Raw genomic sequence first — 26,824 nt, forward strand, 5'->3', positions numbered from 1 at the left:
TTTTTACATGAATTCAACTTTATTTTAGCTCTTATACACAAAATATCATAACATTTGATTATGACAAAAGACAAAAAGAAAACACACACAGTTTAAAAAATCCAAAAAAAGAAATGCTGTACTGCCGGGATGTTAAGCGTTTGGCTGATTGAATCAGTCCGACTCGCCCTGCAGACTGTGCAGCACAGATCCAGTCAACATGGATCCGGTCAGCAGTACAGGCTCCAGTAGACGGTGTTGAAGAGCAGGTAGGACAGCGGGAAGGCCAGGCGTGAGTACGAGTCGATCATGTAGCTGTTGTTCACCAGCAGCTCCACGTTCTCCCGCACCGACCGCTGCCGCCGCAGACGCGTCCCCTCCGGCGGCCGCGGGTCCGAGTTCAGGCTCGGGGCCGTAAGGGGGTCGGAGGTCAGTGTCGGCGCCATCCGAGGAAAGGTGGTCAGTTCAATGTCGTTGTCATGGAAACAGCCATCAAAGGCCATGGCCTGGCTGGCGTTGAAGGTGGAGGGGATCTGAAAGGGGCAAGAAATTATTTGTTTTATGAAATAAAAATATCTAAATATCAAAATTTCTGAGTAATTCATAATTATATGATGTGAAGCTATTAGTTACTTTGCCTTTACTTTTATGATTTTATTCATAGTTAAGAAAATAAAGAAAATCTAAAAATATAGCTATAAAATTATGGCTATACAAAAATTACATAAAGAAATATTGAGATTGTTTTAATATATTCAAATAAATCAAAATACATAGCCCAAATGTGTATGTGTCACTCAAATAACATTACCATTATTATTATTACATGCTAATAACCTTCAACATATAAAATGGAAGGAATCTAAATGTGCCTTAATCCTGTTAAACTATTTTCTAATTATTTCCAACAGAATTTCAAACAATGATAGCAATAAGCATTTCATTTTTAATTCATCACTCACTAGAAATATTCCCCTTGCTTGAATAAACCCCCCTCATATTTCAATCTAATTTAATATTTATTACATGGAGTATTTATTTAACATTGTTAAATAAATAAAAGTAAATTAATCAAAACATTAGATCTTTAGATGCTCTTGCTTTTAAATTCAGCTGTTAATAGTTCAAAATGTGAAGGAAAACAAAAAAAATCTGATATTCAGTTCCATCTCAAAATTAAAATGAACCTCAAAGCTCTTGACAAAGAAGAGGTTTTGTCAAGAGCTTTGAATTTTTTATTTTTCTAAAATGAGAAATTACTTGTAATGTCAAAGTGTGACCACAGGGGGGAGACAAAGTAAGCCATAATTCTGTAGATTTTTGTTGTGGTTTTGAAACAGCGTCTCCGTCCTGACCTTCCCCCTCCTCATCTTCCTCATCTCCTCCAGGGTGGTGCAGTAGTTGACGGCAGCATATTCGATGACAGATAGGAAGACAAACAGGAAGCTGGTCCACAGGTAGATGTCCACAGCTTTCACGTAGGACACCTGCACAGTAAAACACGCCTCCTTTTTAACCCCATGTTTACTTCTAGTCAAACTTTTATTGCGTTATTCAGCTAAAAATCTTTTTTTGGAAGGTCAGATGGCATGTGTAGCAGAAGTTACAGAGAAAAAGAGTCAAATATAAACATCTGAAGAGTAAAACTGGACTGATTCTAACCGAAACCTCTTTAAAAAGCTAGGTTCAAGTTTTTTAGCTGAATTATGAAAGTATAAAGTTATATGCTATTCAATTTAGTATAATTTCCAAGGTGATTATCTTTCCATTTTTCTATCTCACTGATTTCTTTAGAAAGCTAAGACAGAAACTCTGAACCAGAAAATAACGAGAGTCGGTATGAGAGTCGGAGAAAGTGTCCGTCTCCATGGAGACGTCCAGACCTGAGGCATGGATGAGGACACTCCGGTGATGATGGTGGACATGGTGAGGACGGTGGTTATACCTGCAGGAGGACACAGCAAACGGTTCTGTCAGACTTTACTGCCTCAGCCTAATCACTGTCATTCTCACCAAGGTCCGACAGAGGGCGCTGTGCATCTGTTTGGCTTGCAGTAAGGAAAGGAAGAAGAGGCTAAAATAATGTTAATACTGCAGTTTGTAACGCAACAAAAAGAGTTTTAACAGTTTTTCTGTGCTTTTAGAATATATCTTCTGCTTATTCCTAAGAAAATAATGAAAATAATCCTTAGAATAACAGAAAAAATCCTAAATACCTTTAAAAAAATCAGTTTAGCCATTTTTATCATAAACAAACTTCTCATTAATGTAATAAACTACTATATTTTCTGGTGTGATGCTATTATCATAGTATAATAGTAATTTAACTACCAAGAATAATTTACTATTCAAGGAAACTATAATTTTACACACTTAACCAAAAAATTCCAGTTTATCCAGGAATACTTCAAATCTCTGCTCAGATAGACTCAATGTAAAGGTGTGGGAGGTGGTGACATCATAACGTCATTATTTAAAGGAAGAAATAACCCAAAGCAGCAGCCACACTGCGATGGAGGTTACAATGCGTGCGTTACCCAGAGACACGCGGGCGGGAACGGCTCTGCGGTCGATCCAGAAGGAAACCCAGGACAGGACGACCATCAGCATGGTGGGGAAGTACGTCTGCAGCATGAAGAAGAAGATGTGGCGCCGCAGGATGAAGTTTATGAAGAGTCGGTTGTACCAACCTGCAGACACACACAACGGGTTGACTTCCTGTTGTTAGTGTTTACTGCAAAACTTCAAAAGTCTGACAGATTAATGATGGATTAATGTCATCCAACATACAACATGTACTAACAGTCACAGTGAGTTAAAAACAGACTCGGATCGATCTGCGACTCAGGACAGAGAACCAGAACCAACAGTCTCTGCTACGGCCACAATGGATGGAAATAAAAATAAAACCAATGCAGTTAAAAACTCAGTTTTACAGTGTCTCACTCCAAAATATGGCAACAACAGAACAAAGTAGAACAACGCAGAACATGGCCATACGTAGAATAATCTAGACTTCTGCATGTGTGAGGTATGACAGAAATGATTCTAAGAGTTCAGATGAATGAGATTAACTACAAACCCTGAGAACTGATAACAAGATGGCTGCTAATTTTATTCATATTAAAATACTCTGATCGTCACCTCACATTTATTACATGCACAGAAATAGAAACTGCAACTTAATCTGCATTTTTACTTTACTAAGCGTATTTATAGTAACGTAAACTTTAATATTTCCCAGTTCATTTGGCTTATTTACATATTTAATCAGATTAATCACACTATAGCAATGTGGCTAATCACTGTTATCGTATGGGGGTTTTTTTAGTCAAAAATTGACTTATAAATGTGCAAACATGTATGTAAAAATGTGTCTTATGGTTTAAGAACTCATTTTGTTTCAAACGTTATTTTATAAATGCAAACTATAAACTGGTTGTTACTTGGTTGATGGATAATTCATCATCACAAGGCATTTTTCAGACATTAGAAGTCTGATAAATACTGTGGAACTAGTACTTTATGTATATTCAATAATTATTTATTTAAAAGCTTATTTATCTTGGTGAAAAGTTACCTGTAAGTTAGTTTTGTCTTATTTCAAGCATACTAAGAAATTTCAACCAGAAACTAGAGAAATATACTTTGTCATATTTAGTGTTTTGCAGTGTATGGTTCCTGAAGGCCTCAGGTGGAAGTTTAGGTTTGTTTCCTTATGCAGCATCAAACTAAACATCTGAGGTTTAACAGGATCAATCTCAGTGAAAAGTCACGATGTTCTCATCATGCCTGCCTCTGTCTGTGATTTTAGCCATACGAGGTGTGAAGAAATGTAATAAACAACTAAAAGGTTGTATTTTTTTTGGTTTGATTGCAGCACAGTTAAATGATTTTGCATATCATTAAGTCTAAACATGGAAACTGTCAGTTTTCCTACCTGTGCTGCTGTAGAAGGCGAGGCCACTGGAGGCGTGGAAATGCTCAATGAAGAACTGGGACAAAACGATCTCATCCGTCCTCAGAGAGTCGTTCCCGTTCTTCCAGTAAAGCATCAGGTCGTTCTCATTATAAGCATCTGCAGGTTACAAACAGACAGAAAGAGGAGGAAAATGTTGCAGCTCCTTCAGTTTCTGTCTTACAGTTTGAGCACATTAACGGCTCAGAGGGATTTCTTATTGACTTGATTCTTACAGCTCTCCAGCTCCAGAGAGCAGTTCTGAGTGTCCAGAGGAAAACTGCTGAAGTCCATGGAGCAGAGAGCCGTTACCGTCACCCTGAAACACACACACACACACACACACACACACACACACACACCCACGCACCCCCACACACACACACACACGCACACGCACACCCCCACACACACCCACACACACACACACACACACCCACACACACCCCCCCCCACACACACACACACACACCCACACACCCACACACACCCACACACACACACACACATATCAGAACAGAAATAACTTTCATTTTATATTTTTAGGATTTTTAACATTCTTTGAGGTTTCCTCAAGTTGTCCCTTATTAGCAGCAGCATGGATTTTAAAAAGAACAGGACCAAATACTGAGCTGTGTGGAACTCCATATTTGTCTATGTTATGTTTATGGAGGTTTTGGATTTCAATGTTCTTTCAAGCTAAGCAAGAAAAATCTGTTTCAAAATGAAAAACATTTAAGGGTTCAGACCGTATGTTCAATATGAGACGGACCTGCAGATGATAGTGAGGGGAGCTAAGGCGATCACTGCAGTTTTTCCATATATTTCATATTTTGATTTACTTAATATTTCACACAAACTTGAACATCTCAGAAAAAACAATATCTTGATTTGTTCATAGTTACACAATGAAACTTAAGGCATTTTTTAAAATTTGCAGTTTAAATAACCAGCAAACATTTTTAGATTTCTACTTATTAAAGAGGTTTTTTTCTCCAGCTTCATTTGTATTTATTATGTTTTTCAATTTAAAAAATATGTTTGTTTTTTCGTCTTTTTTCAGCTTCAAATCAAATATTTATATCTAAACCAGGGAAAATTTTGATTTAAAATATAAAGACAGTAAATCTGCAGCCAATAAAGTTCCCAGTTTTGTTTTATTCTGACTTAGTTCTGTTTTTTTGTGCTAAATTGAAGATATATATTGAATGAACAAAGCAAATATCGTTGAAATAGTCATAAAAATACACAGAATTATATTTATAACAAATAAAATATGCAAATATAAAAACAAATGAATAAAATAAGTATATCTATTAAATCTATTTGCATGGATACAGTACAGAAGGAGCAATATTACTTCAGGTAAAACGTTTCCCACAGTAAAATCTGATAAATTAAGAGAAATACCAACAGAGGATTCAGTATCAACTGAGGAATAGAGACTTTCTTTAAATTTATGATTTTTCTAAGAGAGACTGTGGATATTTCCGTGTAGCCTGAGAAGTGAGAGGATGTTGTCTTTCCTCTGATCTGTACCTGACGCTGTAGAGGATGTTTCCGTCGGGGTAAACCCGCAGCATGATGTTCTCCATGGTGGTGTCGTGGATGAAGGAGCGCTTGGAGTGGACGAAGAAGACGTCAGGAACCCAGATCTTCTTCACCAGCCGGGAGTCGAACGTCCGGCTCTGGTTGGTGTGGGACGGAAACGACAGCCGCTCGTCCTTCCAGTAGTGACGCAGGTACAGAGTCATGGTGAAGTCCTGAAGGATGGAGACATTACTCCACTTTCAGTTTCACTTTACTTAACTTTTAGAATCAGCTAAACAAAACAACAAACTTCTTACAGTTTCAGATAATTTATATTAATCTTATTTCTGTTTGAATATTTCAATTTTCTTTGTGGTATTTTTGATTGTGAAAAATATATTTTATATGATAAGATGTTGTGCTAACATCTTAAGCTAATTTGATCTTTTTTCTCATCATTTTATGATTTTCTTCTGCATGTTTATTGTTTTAATAACATGACTTCATGGTTGTAATTACAAAAACAATACTCTGTCGTAATTTCCTATATTTATCAATCAGTTTCTCCTATCCCAGACTTCTGCAGCTGTTCTTTTTCCAGGGTGGAATGACGAGATCTTTCCTGGTACGGATTTGTAAGCATAGTCCTCAAATTTCTAAATTTGACTAAATAGCTCTAATTTTATCCCGTCTGACCATAAAGCGTTTCTGCAGAAGGCCTTTGACTTTCCCATGATGGTAAAAACAAAGTGGTTTCTAAATGTTTAACTGTTTACTGCTTGAGTCTTAGCCGTAAAGAGAACGACCAAAGATCACTGAAAACCTTCATTATGGGTTGAAAATTATAACTTTTCTTTAGACCGTATGCTTTTCCAGCATTTTATTAACTTATTTAGGAATATTAATAGGTTTAAAAGAGTTATATGTGGTTCTCTGAACTGGGAGGCTCTTTGTTCCAGTTCAGGCAGCCATGACAAAACCTTGGTCTGCAACATTCATCTGAGCCCAGAAGAGATGAATGAGTGAGCCGGTGATGAGCCGAGTTCAAAGCTGACCCCTGCAGGGAGCGGCTCCACATTATTACTCCTCTTTTCATGGCCGACAATGGAGCAGCAAATAAATCCACTTTCACAGAACATATTTATACAAACACTTCAGGAGATTCTTACCGCTTATGGTTGTTAATCAATGTGCTTGAAAGGATGTTTTGATTATTTCAGTTGATTTACATTATGTTTAAATTTCTCTCTTTGATGGGAGTCAGTAGTGCAGGGATTTTTATGGGCCTTTCACAGAAAAAGACAGAAACTCACCATGTTGACCTCAGAGATGCTGTCAATGCTCTCCACCTGCACATCGATGCCCACCGGGATGGCTGAACCTGAAACCACGGCAGAACGTTCAGCTTTCACTCAAAATTACAACAAAACAGAGCAGATCTTTTCTTGGCTTCTCAATATCCGATAAGTATCTGATCTTTTCAAATGTGGCCTGAGTTTGTTCGACCAGGCCGCGTTCATCCGACGTTGAACGTCATCGATACTCGACAAACGTCACTATTCTGCGCCCTGATGCGCGCAAGTGGGAAGAAAAACAACAACCATGGCGGACCGTGATGTGTAGCCTGTGTTTTACCTTATGTTAGCTTCAGCAGTTGCTTCTCTCTAAGCTTAAGTAGATGCTAGTTAAACTAATGTTCAGTAATTCTTAGCTCCACCTTGTTTAATTATCAGATTAAGTAGCTCAGCTAGGATGGCTGTTAGACTAACTTACTGTTGGATTTATCAATTGTTATATTTGTTTACTCTAAGCTTTGTTAGCATAAACAGCAATTAGCATTGGCAGATGTTAGCTTGATTAAGTCTTAGCTTAAGTAGGTGTTATGGTTTATGGTCTCTTTGTACTTAGGAATCAGATTTTTTAGTTCCTAGTTGAAGATATAACAGAAACGTCCCATGAAGTTGGAAATGGGAAAGACCAGCCCTAAGTTTAATATCCAATATGGCTGACACACACAGAACATAGTGAAAGTTGCTTATGGTTGTTGTGTTTGTTTTTATTTTTGAGAAAATAAATCCTGTGAATGAATAAAATAAGGGATACTCTTTGTGCATGTATAATAACCATGACATTTAATTTTAAATATGCTGGAACGTATGTCAAATTCTTGTCATTCATCTTATTTTATCATAAGATAAAACTTTTCCATGCCTCTGTAAACAGTTTAGGATAAAAGTTCTCTGACTTGATTGGTATGGAAAAGTCAGGCACTCAGTCATGCAGTTCCTTAATCCAACCGTCTGTTCAGGCCTGTAAACCTCATTTTATTCAGTGACATTCTTTGTTTTTACCACAAGCTCACTACAACCAACATCTGCCCCTCCTCCGCCGCCTCATTAGCAAATTATATATGTGTAAACCTGATTTAAGCACAAACAGAGCAGAAAAGGCTAAGCAGCACAAATTCTAGAGGAAAAAAAGGCTTTGATCACAACTACTCTGTTCCTGCTTTGCCTCCACAAAATAACCAGGATCTGATGGTGTTTGGTTTTCAGAATGCTGGCCCACCGCAATGCCAGCTAAAACACTCCGACACAATTTGCTCGGCTAATTTTAGGATCTGTTTTGTGCTGTGGCTTAGAGACGAAACACATGAACACCCTTTTCTCAACACAAACATCAACACTACAATTCACTGCAGGTTTAAAGTCATAAATCATCCTTGTTATGGGGACAGAATGTGAAAAGCCAAACAGGAAGTGAAATCCACAGGAGGAAAACAAACCGAGAGCCTCTGTTAGTCTCTGAGGATGTTTTCATGATGGTTGATAATATAAAGGTAAAATAAAAACAAGTTGAATCAGGAGCAGGTGACGAAGTATTAATTATAAAAATACAAGTTGAAGAACCAGTAGAACGGTCAGTCTGGAAAATGAATCCATTAAAGATAATCTGGGAGCAAAGTCACATATTTTAAATCTAAGAGTGTAAATTTATTCTATTTAACTCAAAGATGCTTTATTTATCCTAAAGGCAAATTAAAGGTTGTCATAACTGATATCATCAAAGTATCTTAAAAAGTCGTTTTTGATGGTGATGGTGTGAACAGGATGAATCCCCAGTAGCAGTCAGTCTCACAACAAATCAAAGAGGCCTCTGACTGAAGACTGTTGCTATGTGACTGACAAGCTAACAGCTTGATGACATGACGATATTCTACAGTAACACGCCTTGAATGATCAGTTGTTAGGGAGCTGTGCTAATCCACCTCCTTTGCTTTTGCTGCCCAGCTTTAAGACTTTGTCTGGCCGTATGGATAAAGAGATGTTGAAGTAGGGGATATGATGGAAGGATTCTCTCTCTGCATCATTTTCAGCTCCTCTGGAGCTGAATACTCAGGTATTATCTGAGTTTTTCAGATGCTAACCAGCTGCAAAATAATACCTGTTTGTTTCGGTTAAAAATCCTTCCAGCTGCACAGCATCCAAAACCAGAGGAAGTGACTTGATTGGTGCAACACATGCAACGGCTCCACCAAAAACAACTCCAACAAAAGTCTAGAAAAAAACAACTGAGTAATAACAAGCTGCTCCAAAATACCTTTCCATAAATTCTGTTAATTATGTTTATTTTCTGCTCACAGTGAATGAAAACACAACATGTAGGATTAGAATATCACATCAGATCAATAAAAAACACCCTCCAGAGGAGAAAACCTCCACGAGAAGCAGAACCAGGCTCAGTGTGAGGGGCAAAACAAAAACACACTCTGGTCCAGGAGGAATGTGTGTGAAAGGCTGCACTGCAAAAACACAACATTTTACTAAGTATTTCGGTTTAGTTTCTAGGGCAAATATCTTAGTACACTTAAAATAAGACAAAACTAACTTACAAGCCAGTTTTCAGCAAGATATAGGAGCTTTTTTTTTTAAAAAAAGTAAATAATTCCTTTATAATGATGAAAAAATACTAGTTCCACTGGAAGATTATTTCACTTTTAACAAGAGATTTTTCTCAAGTTTTAAAAGAAATAATCTGCCAATTTAACTACTACTCTAAAAAAATATCTGTATTAATAAATTATTGACCTAAAACAAACTCCTATATATATTGCTAAGTTAGTTAGTTTTGTCTTATTTCTAGTGTACTGAGATATTTACAGTAGAATTCGACCAAACCCCTTGGTAAGGTTTTGTGTTGCGGCAGTGAACAGGTACATTTTGTGACCGCTCTCTGGATGTGCAGCATCTGCTCACATTCCTGTTCCTCCTCTCGTGGGCTGCAGGGAAAGAAGCCATGTTTCCATTTGGCTGAATGTTAGCAGACCCACCACACAATAAACAGTTTATTTACTGACGCAGACTGACAGCCAGGCCTGTAAAACTTCTGCTGCTGCTCGGCTCTGAGCCCGGGAGACAGAACCGGCAGCGTTGCCCCGACAACGACCGACCGGTGTCAACATGGAGAGCTTCCTCGCTCACCGCCTCATCTCCTTACTGTCTGTTAGAGGAAGGTCAAGGCCAACGCCGCAGAGTTTTACTCAGACATGTCCATAAAGAAGTCACTCTGACATCTTTTCAAAGTGTTGCACTGCAAAAACCCAAAATCTAACCAAGTATTTTTGTCATGTTTCTGGTGCAAATATTTTAGTACACTTGAACTAAGACAAAATGTATTTACAAGTAAGTTTTAAGCAAGACATAGCAGCTTGTTTTAAGTAAAGAAAATTCTTTGTACTGCTGAAAAAGTGCTAGTTCTACTGGCAGATTATTTCACTTATATAAAGGAAAAAATGTTTTATTAGTAATGAAATAATCTGCCAGTGGAACTAGTTCTGTTTCATCAATATTAAGGAATTATTGACTAAAAAGGAACATATTATGCAAAATGTACATTTTGCAAATTTTTATACGTCCATTTGAGTTTCCTCTGCTTCAAAAAAAAAAAAAAAAAACCCAGGCACTTAAAAAACCCAGTGTTGTTTTGGCAATAAGTTAATGTTTTTGATGTCTGGAAAACGAGTCCTTTCAAAAACCTCCACAATGTAACGTCACAAATCAGCAGGCACTACCCGTTTCCTAGCAACCCCAGCAGAGTACAGCCCGTTGCCTAGCAACCAAAGCTGAGAACCAGCACATTTGGTCATCTGGTTTTACCGCTGTAAGTGCTGTACAATGGCTGCTGGAAAAGACAAGAGTTTTGTTTTGTTGTTGATTTTCCATCCTGAATCCACTTGCTGCACTCTTGTTGGTTGTGAAGGAGGTTCTACGTGGAAAAATCTACCAGCATTTTTAAAATAAGTACTAAGAAATGATTGAGGTTGTTTTATTAGAGGATTTCCCCTTCATTCAGCCAAACGAGCCAGATGTGTGCACTCCTTTCTTAATTATCCTGCTAACAGAAAAATATCTGAAGGTTTTTGGTATTTTCTGTATTCACAGATCTTGCATGCCTTTCATCACAGATTCACAAATCCAGCCTAAAACCAGAGACTGTTTTCTGGATCACTGTTACATTCTCATAGACTCAGAGATTCCTGATTATGGTTCTGCAAATCTGAGCTTTGTAAGTGGGATTAAGCTCCGGTATCAACCACTGGGCCAGATTTAAGAGAAACAAAAAGACGTGGGGCCAAAACAGCCTGGAGTGTCAGGAGTTCGAGGTTTACTGACACTAAAGCTTTATGTCAAATGGAATTATGACATAGAAATAACTGAATATAATGTAATATCTAAATGTTCAATTAGAGACATTTTATGAAAATCAATTTGATCAGTTTGGCTTTTATTGCAGATTATTAAAACTGCAATAAAAAAATCTGACTTTTAACTTTTAATAAAATCTCCAGTGGAACAGTTATTGATGGTTTCTATAGGATTTGGTTCTGACTGAAGACGGATTTCATGTCAGATTAACAGTTTCTGCATTGGTTTGGCCATATGTATTGGATTATAATCCCATTTTCTGTTTTCGGGCAGAAGCCAGCAGCTTTTTATTCAGAATGTCGTATAGTAATTCAAGGAATTCAAATTGAAAATGATAATTTTTTTAAATATAGGATTCTTTTTTACCACAAATATTTCAACTCAGATTAAAGGTTGGATATTAATCCATTTCTCTGTGTGAGATTATTTTTGCATTAAATGCTTTTCTAACAGATGGCCAATAAATGTATTTGGCCTTGTGCATGTTCTCATGTTAAAATAGAATAGAGTTCAATAATCCTTTATTTGCTTGTTACAGTTAATATATATATATATATAAACATCTATAAACAAGTGTATATGGATAAAGTACCTACAAATAAATAAAATTAAAATTTAATAGAAACCTGAAAATCATAAAAATAAAAATGACATAATTATGTTGTGCAGTTTCCATTTGATGCATGCAGATGAACCAACACAAGGCAGCATCTTTAGGAAAGGATTTTATGTGAATGAGTGAAAATTTAATGCATTAATTGGTTCAGTTTCTTTAGCTCCAGATATGCCAATTAAAATTTGCTGAAGTTTTTCCACCAAGCACCATCTGAACTCATCGACCTCCAACTAAAAATACTCTGCAGAATTATGGTTGATTCCTGTTTGACATTTTTCTCATTTCAAAGTTTCATGTTTAAAATCGAAGACAAAGAATCTTAAAATCCCAGCTGTGCTCAATATATAGATCATTTGAAGTTGGAAACATTTAGCAGGAAACCAATCAACATGTGTAAATACTTTGTAAAACACATGTGGAGAAATTAAAGCTTTTTTTTTTATGTTTCACTTTGATGTGTAAAGACCCCTTAAAGGTTGACCTGGAATTAGAAGCATTAGTCATAAACATGTGCAAGAAATAACATTAAATGCCACATGGAGTATTTTTGGTGTGGGTTGAACCCTGAGGTGTCTGACGGGGGGGTGACTTTAAATCTCCAGACGCTACAGGCTTATCGGCGAGAGAAAACTGCACAGATTTAAATTACAGTGCGATGAAATGCCGCAGGGCTGCGGGGCAGACGGCGGTGCTGCTGCTGACCCCACCCTGAATGACGGGCAGGACCACAGACTGCAGTGAAAACGTTAAATACGGCTTCATCTTCCAGATAAAACGGGATTAAAAACATATCTGGATATTTCAGATGCCAAACTTCTGCCAAAATACAAGAACACAAAAGGTTCACCTTCAGCCTTTGATTGAAACCAGGGGAATAAGATAGTAAATTCAGGATGAGATTATGAAAAGTGAAAGGAAGAAAATGTCATGAGCAAAATGTATTACAGTATTGTCTTCTGTTCAGAAAGATCCTGTTTATATGATTGCTACAGCTTGTGCAAACACTGAAGGTAAAAAAGTCAATGTGAAGGATAATATTTAGATTCTCCTGCAGGATTTCCTTTATGTCATCCTTTGAACTGAAAGTTCACTCAGGAAATAGCATCTTTAACATCTAAATGAACAAATAAAGGTCAAATTAAATCACCGTCCACTCCAGCTCATATCTACGTCATTAAAAAAGGAGGTTATAACTCCTTTTTAGGGGAAACTTGAAGTATTAAAAAAAATATATTAGAGAGATAAAAAAGAAAAGAGACCTTTAGCAAACTCAGTGGTAACAGACAGCATTGCTACACTGAAAATACAAGGAAAATGCTAATAACTGTCTCACCAGTTTGTTTTACATCAATAAAACATTTGCTCTTAAACAGTTTAGATTAGCTGCTAGCTTATGTAATCTAACTTCGGTATAGTTATAAATTTAACACTGATATTTTAATAATCCTGAAGTATTAAATAGATATTAGACCCAGCCGTTTAAAACAGGGTTATAGCTACAGTTTGAGTGCTAATTAGCTTGAATAACCAGTAGTTTGATGTTAGCTCTAGAAGTGAAGCTTGAGTTGCTATTAGCTTGAGTAGCCAGCTGTTAATTTAAACAGATTGAGTAGCAGTTAGCAGTTGTAGCATTTAGCTTGGATAGCTGTTAGTTTTAGTAATAAATAGTTAAAATATCAATCAGCTTGAACTGGTGTTAGTTTTGATACAAGGTATTTTGACTGGGTAGCTTTTAGTGATAGCATTGAATAAGTTGAGTGGGAGTAGCCTGGGTAGCTGTTAGCTATAGCAAACAACATATTGAGTGACAGTTAGCCTGAGTAGCTGTTCTATTAAATAACTCTTAATTTTAGTAATAAATAAATTGAGGAGCAGTTTCTTGGATAACTGTTAGCTTTACTATTAAATAGATATTTAGCTTGAATAGTGTTAGCTTTAGTAATTAATAGCTAAATTAGCAGTTAGCGTGGACATCTACTAGTTCTGATAAGGTTAGCTATAGCAAGGAATACATTGAGTGGCAGTTAGCCTGAGTAGCTTTTCTATTTTTAACAGATTTTCTTCTTATTCTGCTTCGTCTTCTTTTATGGCGGTTGGCAAGCAACGTATTGATGTGCCTGACCTCCATCTACTTTGAAGATTTTTCTAAACTGAAGTCACTTTCACTGAAACTGAAGATTTACTTTCAGAGTAACAAAAACACCTCTCCAGTTTAATATGTGACAATAGTTATTTATCACTTTTGTTGTATTAAAAGTGTTTCTGTTGCTTGACTTTGCTGCGTTCCTGCAGGTGTTTTTCTTTCTACATCAGATAAGAAATGCTCTTAGATGGGTCTGAAAGTAAATGTTATCACTTTCTAAAATCTTCTAACATTAGTGCAGTGGCTTTAATACTTCTACACTACACTAGCTTTTAGTACAGTAACATCATTTTGAGGATGTGTGTATATTTTTATATGCATTGTTGTGTGACGGTCATTGTTGCAGATGACCCTTTGTTTCCCACCTCCCATCTGCTCCAGACTTGGAATATAATCCAGATTAATGCCCACGAATTCCCCCGACTCACACACACACACACACACACACAGCAGGTCCCAATCACATTTGAGCTGGCTCGCTGCTGTATTCCCAAACTGCATTAACACTCACACACGGTGGTGATATCTGGGTCAGCGCTGCTGATTTTTGGATTGACACATCCGCTGTCTAAGTGACCCAGTGTCCATCATCAAAGCGCTGCTATGATCCGCGTGGGAGTGATTTTCTCTGTGTGAGTGAGTGGATTAACTCATCAGGGATCAGGGATGAAATGAGGAAAGCTATTGTCTGTTAAACAATAGGTTTGCTGGATTTTTTATGAGTATTTTTCTGCTTCTGACCTCCAAAGCCTGGTCTAATGGCGAAGTCTTGCTCCTCGATCCTCAGCAGTTGTTCACTTTTTATTAGCAGCGTTTTGGTGCTGTCCTGCCTCTTCAGCTTGTAATCGATGCGTCTGCAAATGAACACACAGATGAACAGACAGCTGAGTGATTAGCTCTGTTTTAGGCTGGGATTACATGTTTAATTAGAGACAGTAGAGATTGTGCTTTTCTCTTTTAATCCTCACCTCCAACTCACTCTCATTTGGCTAAAACCGTAAACTTAATGACAGGCGTGTTACGTCTTTACGCTCAAACAACATTCCTGCAAACAAAGACATTTGTTCTCCTTCTATAAGCTCAGTAATTTCATTGCTCTGCAGCCATTTGTTGCCGTGTAGGTCTCATAAAAATAAAACCAGCAGGCAACGAATACAAAAAGTGGGTAAAATTACGCAATTATGTTTCAAAATAAATCAAACTTTATTCAACTGTTAACATAAGAGAGAATTTGAACCTCACAATTACAGGCTTAACTGAGTGTGTGTGTGAGCATTCATGAGCTAAAAAGAAACACCTGTGCAAACAGGTGAACAAACAGCATGAAAAATGACAAACGCTGGCAGATGAAAAGCTTTAATACATCCAAACACATCCGCATGTTTGTTATGAGAACAGAAGCCAAACTCTGATTTCACTAGAACTGCTGCTTAAACATGTTTATTCCTTAAAAAATACAAAATAATGCAAATTTATCAAACAAAAGGTTCAGAATAAAACTGTATAAATATAAAAATAATCCAACAACAATCAAAATAACTCATATTCAACAGAAGTTCACGTTCTCTTACATTTCCCCTTAATAAGCAAATATCAAGTTTAAAGGTGAAAAAATTAACTTCAGCCTTAAAAGATTAAATAATATGAAACATTTTAACTATTTGTGACATTTATACACATTTTGGATGTTTTTAATTCATCAATTTGCAATATTGATATTAAATTTAAGATATACTTTACTAAATTCCTTTATCAATTCAATTTCTTAACTTTTAAGTGAATTAAATTGTAATTTTAGACATTAAAACTTAAATTATTAAAGGTTTTTCTTGAAGGATTGTGTTAATTGAGAGAAGATCAGCTAATTAAAGCAGTTTCTTACTATTACATTAAAGTAAAGCCGTGTGTTTATCAGATGAGAACATCAGTAAGTGAAACTCTTTATGTTTATTTTCTTGCAGCCAGCAGAAGATTTGATCAGTTTGGTCCTCAGAAAGATGGAAGTCCTGATAATCAGAGGGGAACAGATGAGGGCAGAGCGGCTGCAGCTGTCAACATCTGCATTCAGCCGTTACACACACACACACACACGCACACGCACACACACACCCACCCACACGCGTACGCACACACACACCTAACGAGCTACAGAAACAGATTTATGGCCTGTTATCTCATTAATTATTAGAAAGGAGTTTGTTTGTTTTAGTTTAGCGATTATTCCAGTGGAGCTCTGATCGAGGGATTTCAACTGGTCCAAATGGGATTTAGCAGAACTGGATAAGAATCTGAGTCATTTCTGTTCTAATGTGTCTTTAAATTATACACTGCTTAAAAAAATAAAGGGAACACTTAAACAGGTGTTTAACACTTAAAGTGTTCCCTTTATTTTTTTGAGCAGTATATTTAACATGAACTAGTATTTGAACTAAGTATTTTTATCCAGTTTTAGTGCAAATGTCTTCATACACTTGAAATAAGGGAAAACTAACTTATAAGTAATTTTTCAGCAAAATACTGGAGCTTGTTTTAAGTCAATAATTCGTTTTTATTGATACAAGAAATACTAATTCCATTGTGAGATTATTTAATTTATAACAATACATTTTCCCCATATTTTAAGTGACATAATCTGCCAGTGGAAATGATAATTTTTCATCAATATAAAAGAATTATTGACAACCACCTATATCCTGTTGAAAATGTACTTGTATGTTAGCTTTCTCTTATTTCAATTAAGATATTTGTACTAAAAACTGAACAAAAATACTTAAGATTTAGTTTTTTGTAGTTAGAATGGCTACAACTTACTTTGTCTATAAAAATATCATATTTTGTACCTTTTTGCAACATTTTAGTCCAGTTGAAATGAACCTCTTTGACTTAGACAATAACTTGTGTATAAATTATGTTGTAAATGTTTCTGAATATTAATGAAAAAATAGAAAATGTAAGCTTCAGGAAGCGTTATGCTTCTGATGACGTAACTTACTGAAGGAGTAGTAGAAACTACACAGTCAGCAAAATAACTTTCCTTTTAAATTCTGGTGAAATGATACAAACTCACTTTTAGTTTCAATACCAGCAGCAGTTAAGATTATTAATATGCAGCACACACTGAGTTACTTTTCATATTTCATTCAGACTAAAAATGAGAAGTATGTTCATTACGAAACTTCATGAGAAGGAAGTGGAAGATATTAAGTAATGAATCTGTCTGTGTTCATTTAAACTGAAACCACAGGAGTAGCTACAAGCTAAAACAAAAAATGTGCTCATGATATAGATTTTTTTATTATTTAAAAAACATTCTATCAGTTTCATAAAGTAGAAAACACTGAAACTCTGTGATTTTACCTCAGCAAAAATCTGAAATAAATTTAAACTTTTTCTGCTTCCCTGATTTTATGATTTTAAGTTTTTGCATAGAACGAATGTAAACTGGAAAAGGTTTTAACATGGAGACTATTCTTTCTTATCAAGCTTTATTTTACATTCCTGAAACCACTTCTTATATAATATTGCATCTTTATTATCTCTGTAAAATACAACAAATAAATCATAGATTAAAAACACTATTTAGCAGAGCAAAATTAAATAAAGGTAAAATAAAATATTGCCCTAATTTATTGTCACAATAATAAGGGTCAAGGTCACAGCGCTGTGTTTCATGCTAACCTCAACTAGCATCTTAATAAGAGTAGCAATGCTAGGCTTTAGCGTTCTTTCTGACTATTTAGCATATTTTTATGACAGTAACTTTTAAAGTAATATCACCATTTTATCAGTTTTTAAAGGAGTTACTTATATTTTTTTCTAAAAATACACATTAATCTGTTATATAACTAGCACACACATCTGTTAGCTTCTAACATGAAGTCAAATTTCAACCACTAAAATATTCAATTCATTTAAACTAAAAAAAAAACAACACCCCACTAAAGTAAAAAAAAACAAACTTGGCCTGCTCCGCCGCCAGGAACATCCATACTTTTACCACCTAACATATAAGTTAGGTGGTAAAAGTTCTTAGCTTACTGATGTTAGCTGGCTAATGTTAGCTTTGCTAACAAGCTTGCTAGCTTGGTAACTAAACTAATATCTGGCTAAACCAAGGTGAGTTTTGTAATGTTTTGCCAAAGTCTATTGTATTGTATAAAAACTAGAAAGAATAATGGAAACTTTGTGCTAATAACCACTTGGCTTTTTCCTCTGTTCTTGCATTGACGAACTGAAAACACTTTTAAAGCAGTTGGGCAGAAGGAACCGAGAGAACGGCTCAATGTGAACGTAAACTGGTTTGGGTGCAGACAGGTTGTTGGTTGACTCATCTCTGTTGGACTGAATGTTAAAGTTAAGGTCCTCTGTGTCCAGACATGCTTCGCTAAGTAAACAAACATCCGTTCTCACCTTTATGTCGTTAAACTGGTCAGTCAACAACTGCAGAGCAAGTTAGAGCAAATGTGGGCCAACTTCCTGAACAACAGTAAACAATGACTCTGTTTTCACCAGTTCAATGCTGGTACCTAGATCCCATAGCATGCTAGCATGGACCATTAGCATCCTTCAGATTATCATCTGTCTGATTTGATAATCACTACAATACAACACCAGCAGTACTTCATTTTGCCTTTGTTTTGATGCTTATCCATCCAGGTGTGTCTAATAATGATTATTCTTCTGCATTCTTTGCTACAGCTGCCAATATTTTCAAACTAAAACTACCACAGTGGTGTCCCTCACATCATAAAATACCAAATACAGACAGATTTACACCATGATAACAGTTTATTCTCCATTTTGGCTTGAATGAAACTGCGAGACCTGGAAGTTTTACAGTCGACAGATGAGAGCAGAGCAACTGTCAAATCTCTCTATGCTTTATGGTTTACAATGATGGAGATTACAGAGACATGATGCCTCCATCTGCCGCTGTTCCTCCTCTGTCTCCTCATTTTCACTCCTAAACTCTTCCTGCATCAATCTGCTGGAGGACAAAACTTTGCCAAACTTTAAATTCATTCACTGCTTCATCGTGTCGGTGCGTCTCACCCTCCAAACTTGAACTTGCTGTTTTCTCCGAGGAAAACCTCCTTGTGTCTCCTGCGGTTGGAGCTGCGGCCGCCGGTCGCCGTGGCAACAAAGCTGGCCGCTGTCAGAGCCAGGCAAGCCAACACGTCCGCCTTCATTTTTCACAGGTCTCCCTGCCAAAACCGACACCAGAGCAGCATCCCCGCCGCAGCGAGCGCCCTGCTCCGCCGCCAGGAACATCCACACTCAGAGCCGGAGGTTCGAGTCCAGCATCCCGCTGTGGACCGCTGCTGCCTCCTCTTCACGGCTCCTGGATGGCAGAGGAACTTCACAGCAGGGCAAAGACATGAGGAAACCTGCTGACTGCCTCCTCTTCCTCACTCTGCCTGCTTGGACTCCGGGGTTGTGGTTCTATCTCTGATTAAAATCGATATGAATCTTTTCCTCGCGGCGATAGAGGAATGACACTAATTCCACCCAAATCCTCTTATCCACGGCCACAGCAATCTTTCTCTAACCTACAAACAGTCCGTGTCGCTCACACTCGCTCCCATCAGCAATCAGGATTTTCTCGGCGGGACAATGAAAAAGCAGCACCTGCGGATTATCTGGAACACCTTCACGTGTCGGCATGAGTGTGCACGCAAGCAGAGGTCAGCCGGGGCAAACGGATCCCGGGGAAAAAGAGAAAAACATTGTCAAGATAATTGAGGATTTAATCTGAGCTGAAGTGGAGAAAAATGAGTCTAATCCAGACTAACACCTGTGGAAGAAGTTAGCCCACTGACACAGGAGTCTGTCTCTGCTGCTGGACTTTATTAAAAATAATGTTGTCATGTATAAACAGAAGTTTTCATCCGTCATTGAAGTTTTCTTCACTGGTTAAACTTTCTGCAGTTTTTCTTGATCAAAAGCTTCCTGAATATCAAAACATGATGAAAGAAGCAAGACATAAACATAACTTCAAAAGAGGTTATGGCAAATTATCATTTCCAACTCAGCTGCATTTTTGTGAACTTTGCAGACAAAAATGGCTGATTTTGCAGCACCTTTTTCAAAACGTTGGGGTCAAAGTTGCACATTTTTTATCTTTATTTTTACTCTTACAAAAGTCACAAAACCTTCCCTTCTACTGCGCCGCTTTAGGGCCATTGTGGATTTCTGCCAAAAAACTCTGACATTTTGAGATTACGCTCAGAAATTTTCTAGAAAAAAACTGAGAAATCTCTGAGCTCCTAAAATAGAAAACTTTCACCTTTCGAAATGTCCTTGTTTTTCTAGAAAATTTGAGATTAATCATCGTTTAACTAACATTATCTGCATGCAGGAGCGACACAACTTACACGGTTTATTTGGAGGAAAACTGCAAAGCTTTTTGCCTTTTGGCTCTGAATGATTGCAGGTAAAACTTTCAAGAGCTTTCGAGAAACAGGAAGTTACATCAGAAGCGGATTGGTCAAAATTCAGCCGAGTTGCAGTGATTGGTCAGAAAAAAAGGAAATACAGAAATTAAGTCAGATTTGCTGAAAATTTGCAATGATTGGTGAAAATTTCTGTTTTTTATTGTTGCAGGCAGAAAAGCAGGAAAGCATTTTTTATATTTTTTCTTTGCAACGACGTCTTTATGCTGGAATCAGGTTCCTCAAATCACCTGGGACGGAATACACTTCAGGTTTTCCTGTGAGGAGAGAAATAAAGAGAAAAAAACAAACGTTTACAGATGGTTTTTCAAGCACTGAACTTTTTTTTATTCTCATAAATCCTCCTAGTTGTGCTTCCTCCTGTACAGATAATAATAATTGACTAAGCTCCTCTTTTAGATGCAGACACATTAAACCTTACAGGTTCTTTAAACTCAGGTCATCCTCAGTATTAACTGGACCGGCTCTGTGTAGCTCCTCTCACTGTAAGCTCTGATATTTCTCACCTTCTTCATTTTATCTTTGAACCATTGTGATGTTGGGTTGATGCAATACATTCCCCTCTTAGTATTGACCCTATAAAGACAGAAACATCAGATTAGCAGTGTTATCACTGTTGTTTGATACCATTAGTCCTTTTCCACAATTACTTAATTATTAGCTGGATGCTTAAAAAGCAGGAACAGAGTGACCAGTATTAATACCACTAGTAGTTCAGGACTGCAGACAAAGACAAATTAGGACACCGCAATAAATATCCACTTCTTTTAAATGGTCAGTCTATACATATCAGTCTCATTTTTATCATCTCTGGACAGTTTGACTGCATTGAATCAACACAAATGAACCTCAACTCATTAAAACAAACATAGCAACATTTTGCCCATTCTGTGGTTTGCAGATATGATTTAGCCAGACGAAACACCGGCCCACTTAAACACTGAAGGCTGTTTTACCACCAGACAGTCCGGTTGACTGTCAGGGGAAATGTTGCAACGTTGGAACCACAGTTGCAACATTTCCCGTTTGAATCAAACCCACCAAGCCACCTGTTCCCCTCCTGGCCTGTGGGGGCGCTGCACCAAAAACCACTGAAAGAAACGACATGAAAACCTCAGAAGAAGACATTGAGCGCAACTTCCTGTTTCACAAAATGTAAATTAAGATTACATTTAATCTTTATTTTAATGTAAATAAAATAAAGATTAAATGTGACGGAATGGCGTCAGAATTTAGCGGTTGGAGGATTTTTCTTTTGTCTTTGACTAAAAACCGTTAATCATTTCTCCCGCTAGCGCTAGCTATTGTCTTGGTTGTATTTACCCAGAATGCCCTGCGCTGTAGGCCACTTCCTGTTTCCAGAGCGGCTTCCGGCTCGCTTGGCGCTCACATATTCATTCAAACCGGACCAAACTTCACTTCAACCGAACAGAGACCGAGGTTTTAGACGGACCAGAGTTCACTCCTCCCCAAACGAACCGGACTTTGGCAAACGGACTGGAGTTGGATTACAGCTCACTGAACAGGACGGTGTGAATGCAGCCCATAACCACTAGAGGGAGCTCACAAACCTCCTGCAGCCCATAACCACTAGAGGGAGCTCACAAACCTCCTGCAGCCCATAACCACTAGAGGGAGCTCACAAACCTCCTGCGCTATAAAAACCTGCGGTCACACCTGGAGGAGGAAGAGAGATAAAAGTAGCAGGAAGAAGTTGGTCTGTATTTGCTGCACTTACAGATAGAAATGATCCCAACAGGATGGTCTCGGGTTCTGTTCGAAACACTCCAGGATCTTCCATGGGACAGAATCTGATCCTCCTTCACAGCAGGGAGGGATTAGACGGCCTTCTTTAACCGACGAACAGCCTGGAGGAAGAAAAAACATGGAGAGATAGTAATAATTTTAACAATGTTTTTCCTTTCAACACTGTATTTATTCAAGCTTAAAATATTTAGAACACACAAGGCTTCAAAAAGCCTAACTTATGGGATATATATATATATTTGTTGTTGCTGTTTTTCAAATTAAGAGAGTACAACATGATGTTTTTATGAAACTATTCTTTGTTAAATGAAATAATATTGTGCAGAATCTTTATTCTTTTCTTATTTGTTAATATTTTTCTTCAAAAGACTTTCTAGAAATCTTTAAAAAAATGCATATTTAGAACATTTTATAAAGGTCAGAAAGTTTGGCTGAAATTTGATCAGAAAAACTGATGTTATTTCCTTGAACTTGAGGTCAGTAAAATCAGCCTGATATTTGGTAAAAATCCTCAGAATAAAAGTAAATTTTTATAATTGTTACATCTTAAATCTACAGTATGACGTCTGCATGTTCAGAGAAATGAAAGATTTCCCATCTGAGGTAAGTTAAGGTCTGAAAGTGTCTGCAGTTTTTCTGTTTTAAGATATTAAAGAGGAATTAGATCTTTGCTTTTTTCCTCTGTAGTTGTTTAAAGTGGTTTTTACTCTTGTTGGTGCTGCATAAACACATTAAATTAAATTTATTTTAATGCACAACGTTCACCGTGTTGTTTTTTTTATCTTGGTTGAGGTGAATATTCAAGAACTGAATCAAAACACATTATGCTGTTAATATTGACGATGAAAATCTTCATAAAGACTGTCTAATGTGTTTTAAATGTTCTTTTTACTAAAAATAAAATCATTTTTGACATAATATACTTATTTTTTATAAACCAACAATCAGTCTTCACTTGTTTGAAATAAAAAATGTTAAAATTTGACTCTGAGAATGAAAAGAACAGAACATTTAATCAAACCCTAAATCATTTGAAAAGTACGTTACCAGCAGATGCAATGAGGAGGAACCAAACAGCCAAGATGGACAGAAACATTTTGCTGCTGATGGTTTTTGTGGTCCAGATGTTTGGTCTCTGCTCTGCAGCGAAGCCGTTTGGATCTGCTGTGAAACGGTTTGCTACCTGCGGCTAAATGCAGCTCCGTCAACCTTTAAAGCTCTTGAATAGATGAGATAAATGACAGGAAATGCTGTTTTAAGCAATGATACTTCACAGGAACATTCATGAAGTAAGTGCTGTGGACAAACAGAAATGGTCACAAGCAAGAAAACAGGAAACCCACATTCTTAGGCCACAGTCTGACGCAGCCTCAACCAGTTCTACTTACGTTATTCTATATTTGTGTTATAGAAACGGCATTGGTTAGATTAGAATGAGATAATGTTACACAGAACATAGGAAGCCACCAGGTAATCAGCTAAACTAAACCATAAAAACCAAGCTTAACCCTTCATTTTTATGTTGCCATAGCAACCGATCTCAGCTCCTCCCCTTTTTGTGTTGCCATCTGTGTCTGCGGTATGCATTAAGATCAGCTCTGTGGGTTTTTTCATTGCACGTATTAACAAGCTGCATTTGCTTTGACAGACTTTAATGTTTTAACCAAACCAGAAGTCATGATTTTACAAAGTTTAAATTTGGTTAAACTGATTTTACTGCTACACCCAAACGGACCAGTTAAAGTTTTCATTTCAACAAATGTCAGACCAAAGCACTTCCATCAGATACGTCTGAATCACAGATCAGGTCAGAGTTCAAGTCAGCCCTTAAACAAATCCAATAAATGTATGTAAATGGACATTTTGGAGTGGCCTAGTCAAAGTTTGATAATAAAATAAAAATGTTTAGTCTAAAATAAGGGATTGCATAAATATTCACACTCCTTCAAGTCAGCCTGCACACCTGGACGCTGCAGTTTTCCTCCTTTCCTCCTGCTAAAGTGTTCCAGTTCTGTCAGGTTGGTATGGATCAGCGGGGAACACTTCTGGGCTTTGACTAGGCCACTCCAGAATATCCATCTTCTTGTCTTCATACCGTTTCTGTGTAACTTTACCCGAAAAATAAATGCTCTCTGAAACTTTAGCTCTCTCAGATGGAAACTAATTGTCCTGCAGAATTTTCCTAAATTTTACTCAATAAATTGTTTTTTTTGTGTCCATCCCCTGACTTGTACTTTCAATTACCTTTTTTCTGATTGGTTGGAGGGTTCTTCAGTCTCCATGCAGTAATGTTAACCAGGAGTACTGATGAACCAGTGAATATTACAATCACTCTGATCTCCATTTCACTCACTGACAGACGACCAGCACCAATTGGCTGGACCTCTGTTGTATTAAGTTAGTTGCTTTAAATGGGGTAGATATTCAATCACTTATTTTATGTTGAATATTTTTATCTGCCATTATTTTCTAGAATCATTCAATGTTTTTTAGGTTTGTTTTTTGTAAAAAGTTGCTGAATGTAAAAGCAATAAAAAGATAAAATGTTGAAGGGAGTGAAAACCTTTTACTGCCAGTAAAGGACAGAGGAAGTGTTTTTTTACACATCCTGTCTTTATCTGACAGGTTTCTGACCAGATGAGTCATTAGTTTGGTTTTAGGTTGTAGTGACTTCCTGTAGGTGAGAAAAGGCCATTTTCTGATATCATCTTAAAAAACCTGACTCATTTTAAGAAAGAAGAAAAATTTCCACTAGTGTTTTTTTAATCTCCTTTCTACAGAAAAACAGTCCAACATTAAATTTAATTGTTAAATATGCAAAGTCAAACTTTATTGATTCTTTCCGAGCCATTACAGCAACAAATAGATGATTTAACAGAACAGACAGCAAACAGGCCGCGGGTATGAATCTGTAATCTGGTTCTGATGCATTCACACCAGTCCTGGTCCTGGTCCGATTTAATCCAACTCCAGTCCGTTTGTCTACAAAGTCCGGTTCGGCTGGGGGTGTGAAAACTCTGGTTTGCCAACAAGCCTCGGTCTCTGTTCGGTTGAAACGAACTCTGGTGCAGTTTTAATGAATATGTGAACACTAAGCAGACAGTAAACCACTCTGAAAGCAGGAAGTGGATTAAAACGCAGGGCATTCTGGGTAAATGCAACCAAAACAAACGTGTTAGCCTAGCGATAGCGGGAAATATGACTCGTGTTTTTCTACCAAAGACAAAAGAGAAATCCTCTAACTGCTAAAATCTGACGCCACTTCCTTCTTCACATCTTGTGAAGAAGGAAGTTCTTCTTCTTCTTAAAATTTATGGGCGGTTGGCAAGAAACGTTAGGTTAGCATTGCTGCCACCAACTGGTAAGGAGTGTGGACTGCATGACATAAAATAATTAAAAAAAACAAACAAAAAAAAACGCAGCAGCTGAAAATGGACCAAATGTTGCAACTTTGGTCCCAAATCAAACTGAGTCTACTGGACCATCAGGTGGGAAGACTGTTAAAATGAAGTCAATAAAGTCCTCAGTTGGTTAGAAGTACAGAGGTGTGTGTGTGTGTGTGTGTGTGGGTGGGTGTGGGTGGGGGTGGGGGTGGGTGTGTGTGTGGTTTCATGCTGTTTGATCTGAAAGCCTAACCACTGCCTGACCGAGCTTGTTAAAGTGTTTCTTTTCTTCTTTTGATGGCTCAGAGAACCGACTGCTGGTCATTTTTCAGAAATTTAACAGCTCACACTGCAAAAACACAAAATCTTAACAAGTTGTCTAGTTTAGTGCAAATATAACTTGAACTAAGTAACTTTCAGCAAGAAATAGAAGCTTGGTTTAAGTCAATAATATGAAATGAAAAAAAAAATACAAGTTACACTTATAGGAAAAATGTCTCATCAGTGAAATAATCGGCCAGTGGGACTATTATTCCTAATCATTATTAATGAATTATTGACTTTAAAAAGCTCCTTATTGAAAAGTTACTGATGAGTCAGTTTTGTCTTATTTTAAGTGTGCTGAGATATTTTGCACTAGAATCTAAAAGACTTTGTTAGAGTTTTGCAGTGCTCGCTCTCTGGTTCGGGTTTTACCGTAACCCAACTCATTCACCTCTCGGTTCCGCTGCCACGCCTCCCGGTTTCTGCCTGTCAGTCTGAACGCGTCCCTAGAAAAGAGAAGTAAATAAAAGTCAGCAAAGGTTTTAGTTTGTTTTTGTCTGGAGGAAGAGCAGCTCTGACAGCAGCATGGTCTGAATAAACCCCTCTGACATTTCCAGCCGCTCTGATTCTAACTTTACCAATCACAAATCAAACTCCACCCCTGGAGAAGAGGGTGTGTGTGTGTGTGTAGGTGTGTGTGTGTGTGTGCCTATTCTCTAAATAACCTGTTGGTCCAGTCAGACTAACATCGGTCCGTGCAGGCAGCTGCTCCTCTGCTCTCCTTCCTTTTTCTTCTGGATTTCTTCTGAACAGATTTCAGCTGAGTCACGGTAAGTTTCCGTGATTTTTAATTTAATTTAATTTTATTTTTTACACGTGTGTGTTTCCCAGCATTCCACTGGTACCGGCTCGGTTTCCAGCTCCGGGCTTCAGCCCAGGAAAAGTTTACCGTCACACTGTCAGTAACAGTTTGAGGTTTTAAAGCTGGAGGTCAATTATTGTTTACTTATAAATTTACTCTTTTTAA

General features: G+C 37.3%; 1 protein-coding gene across 1 annotated transcript; it reads right to left on the reverse strand.

The window, feature by feature from the left end:
- On the reverse strand, positions 1–26,599 carry LOC116712134 (gamma-aminobutyric acid receptor subunit rho-3-like). Its single transcript, XM_032552004.1, has 15 exons — positions 26,523–26,599; positions 26,249–26,303; positions 23,198–23,369; positions 22,122–22,251; positions 20,890–20,959; positions 18,984–20,640; positions 14,673–14,785; positions 6,781–6,848; positions 5,477–5,700; positions 4,174–4,256; positions 3,920–4,057; positions 2,517–2,669; positions 1,863–1,924; positions 1,335–1,466; positions 1–512 (listed from the first exon to the last, which is right to left on the reverse strand). The coding sequence occupies exons 6-15, from the start codon at positions 19,118–19,120 to the stop codon at positions 210–212; spliced, it is 1,413 nt and encodes a 470-aa protein (XP_032407895.1). The 5' UTR covers positions 19,121–20,640; positions 20,890–20,959; positions 22,122–22,251; positions 23,198–23,369; positions 26,249–26,303; positions 26,523–26,599; the 3' UTR covers positions 1–209.
- Between the last annotated feature and the right edge of the window lie 225 nt (positions 26,600–26,824).

The sequence above is a fragment of the Xiphophorus hellerii genome, chromosome 21 (genome assembly GCF_003331165.1).
Source record: "Xiphophorus hellerii strain 12219 chromosome 21, Xiphophorus_hellerii-4.1, whole genome shotgun sequence".
NCBI classification, from domain to species: Eukaryota; Metazoa; Chordata; class Actinopteri; order Cyprinodontiformes; family Poeciliidae; genus Xiphophorus; species Xiphophorus hellerii.

Excerpts from the sequence above, each read along its gene's own strand:
- LOC116712134 (XM_032552004.1), bottom strand. The coding sequence starts at position 19,120 with ATGAAGGCGGACGTGTTGGCTTGCCTGGCTCTGACAGCGGCCAGCTTT. Across the intron at positions 14,786-18,983 it reads AGCAAGTTCAAGTTTGGAGG|ACGCATCGATTACAAGCTGA; the intron begins GTGAGACGCACC and ends GTTCATTTGCAG. Across the intron at positions 5,701-6,780 it reads GCATCTCTGAGGTCAACATG|GACTTCACCATGACTCTGTA; the intron begins GTGAGTTTCTGT and ends TCCATCCTTCAG.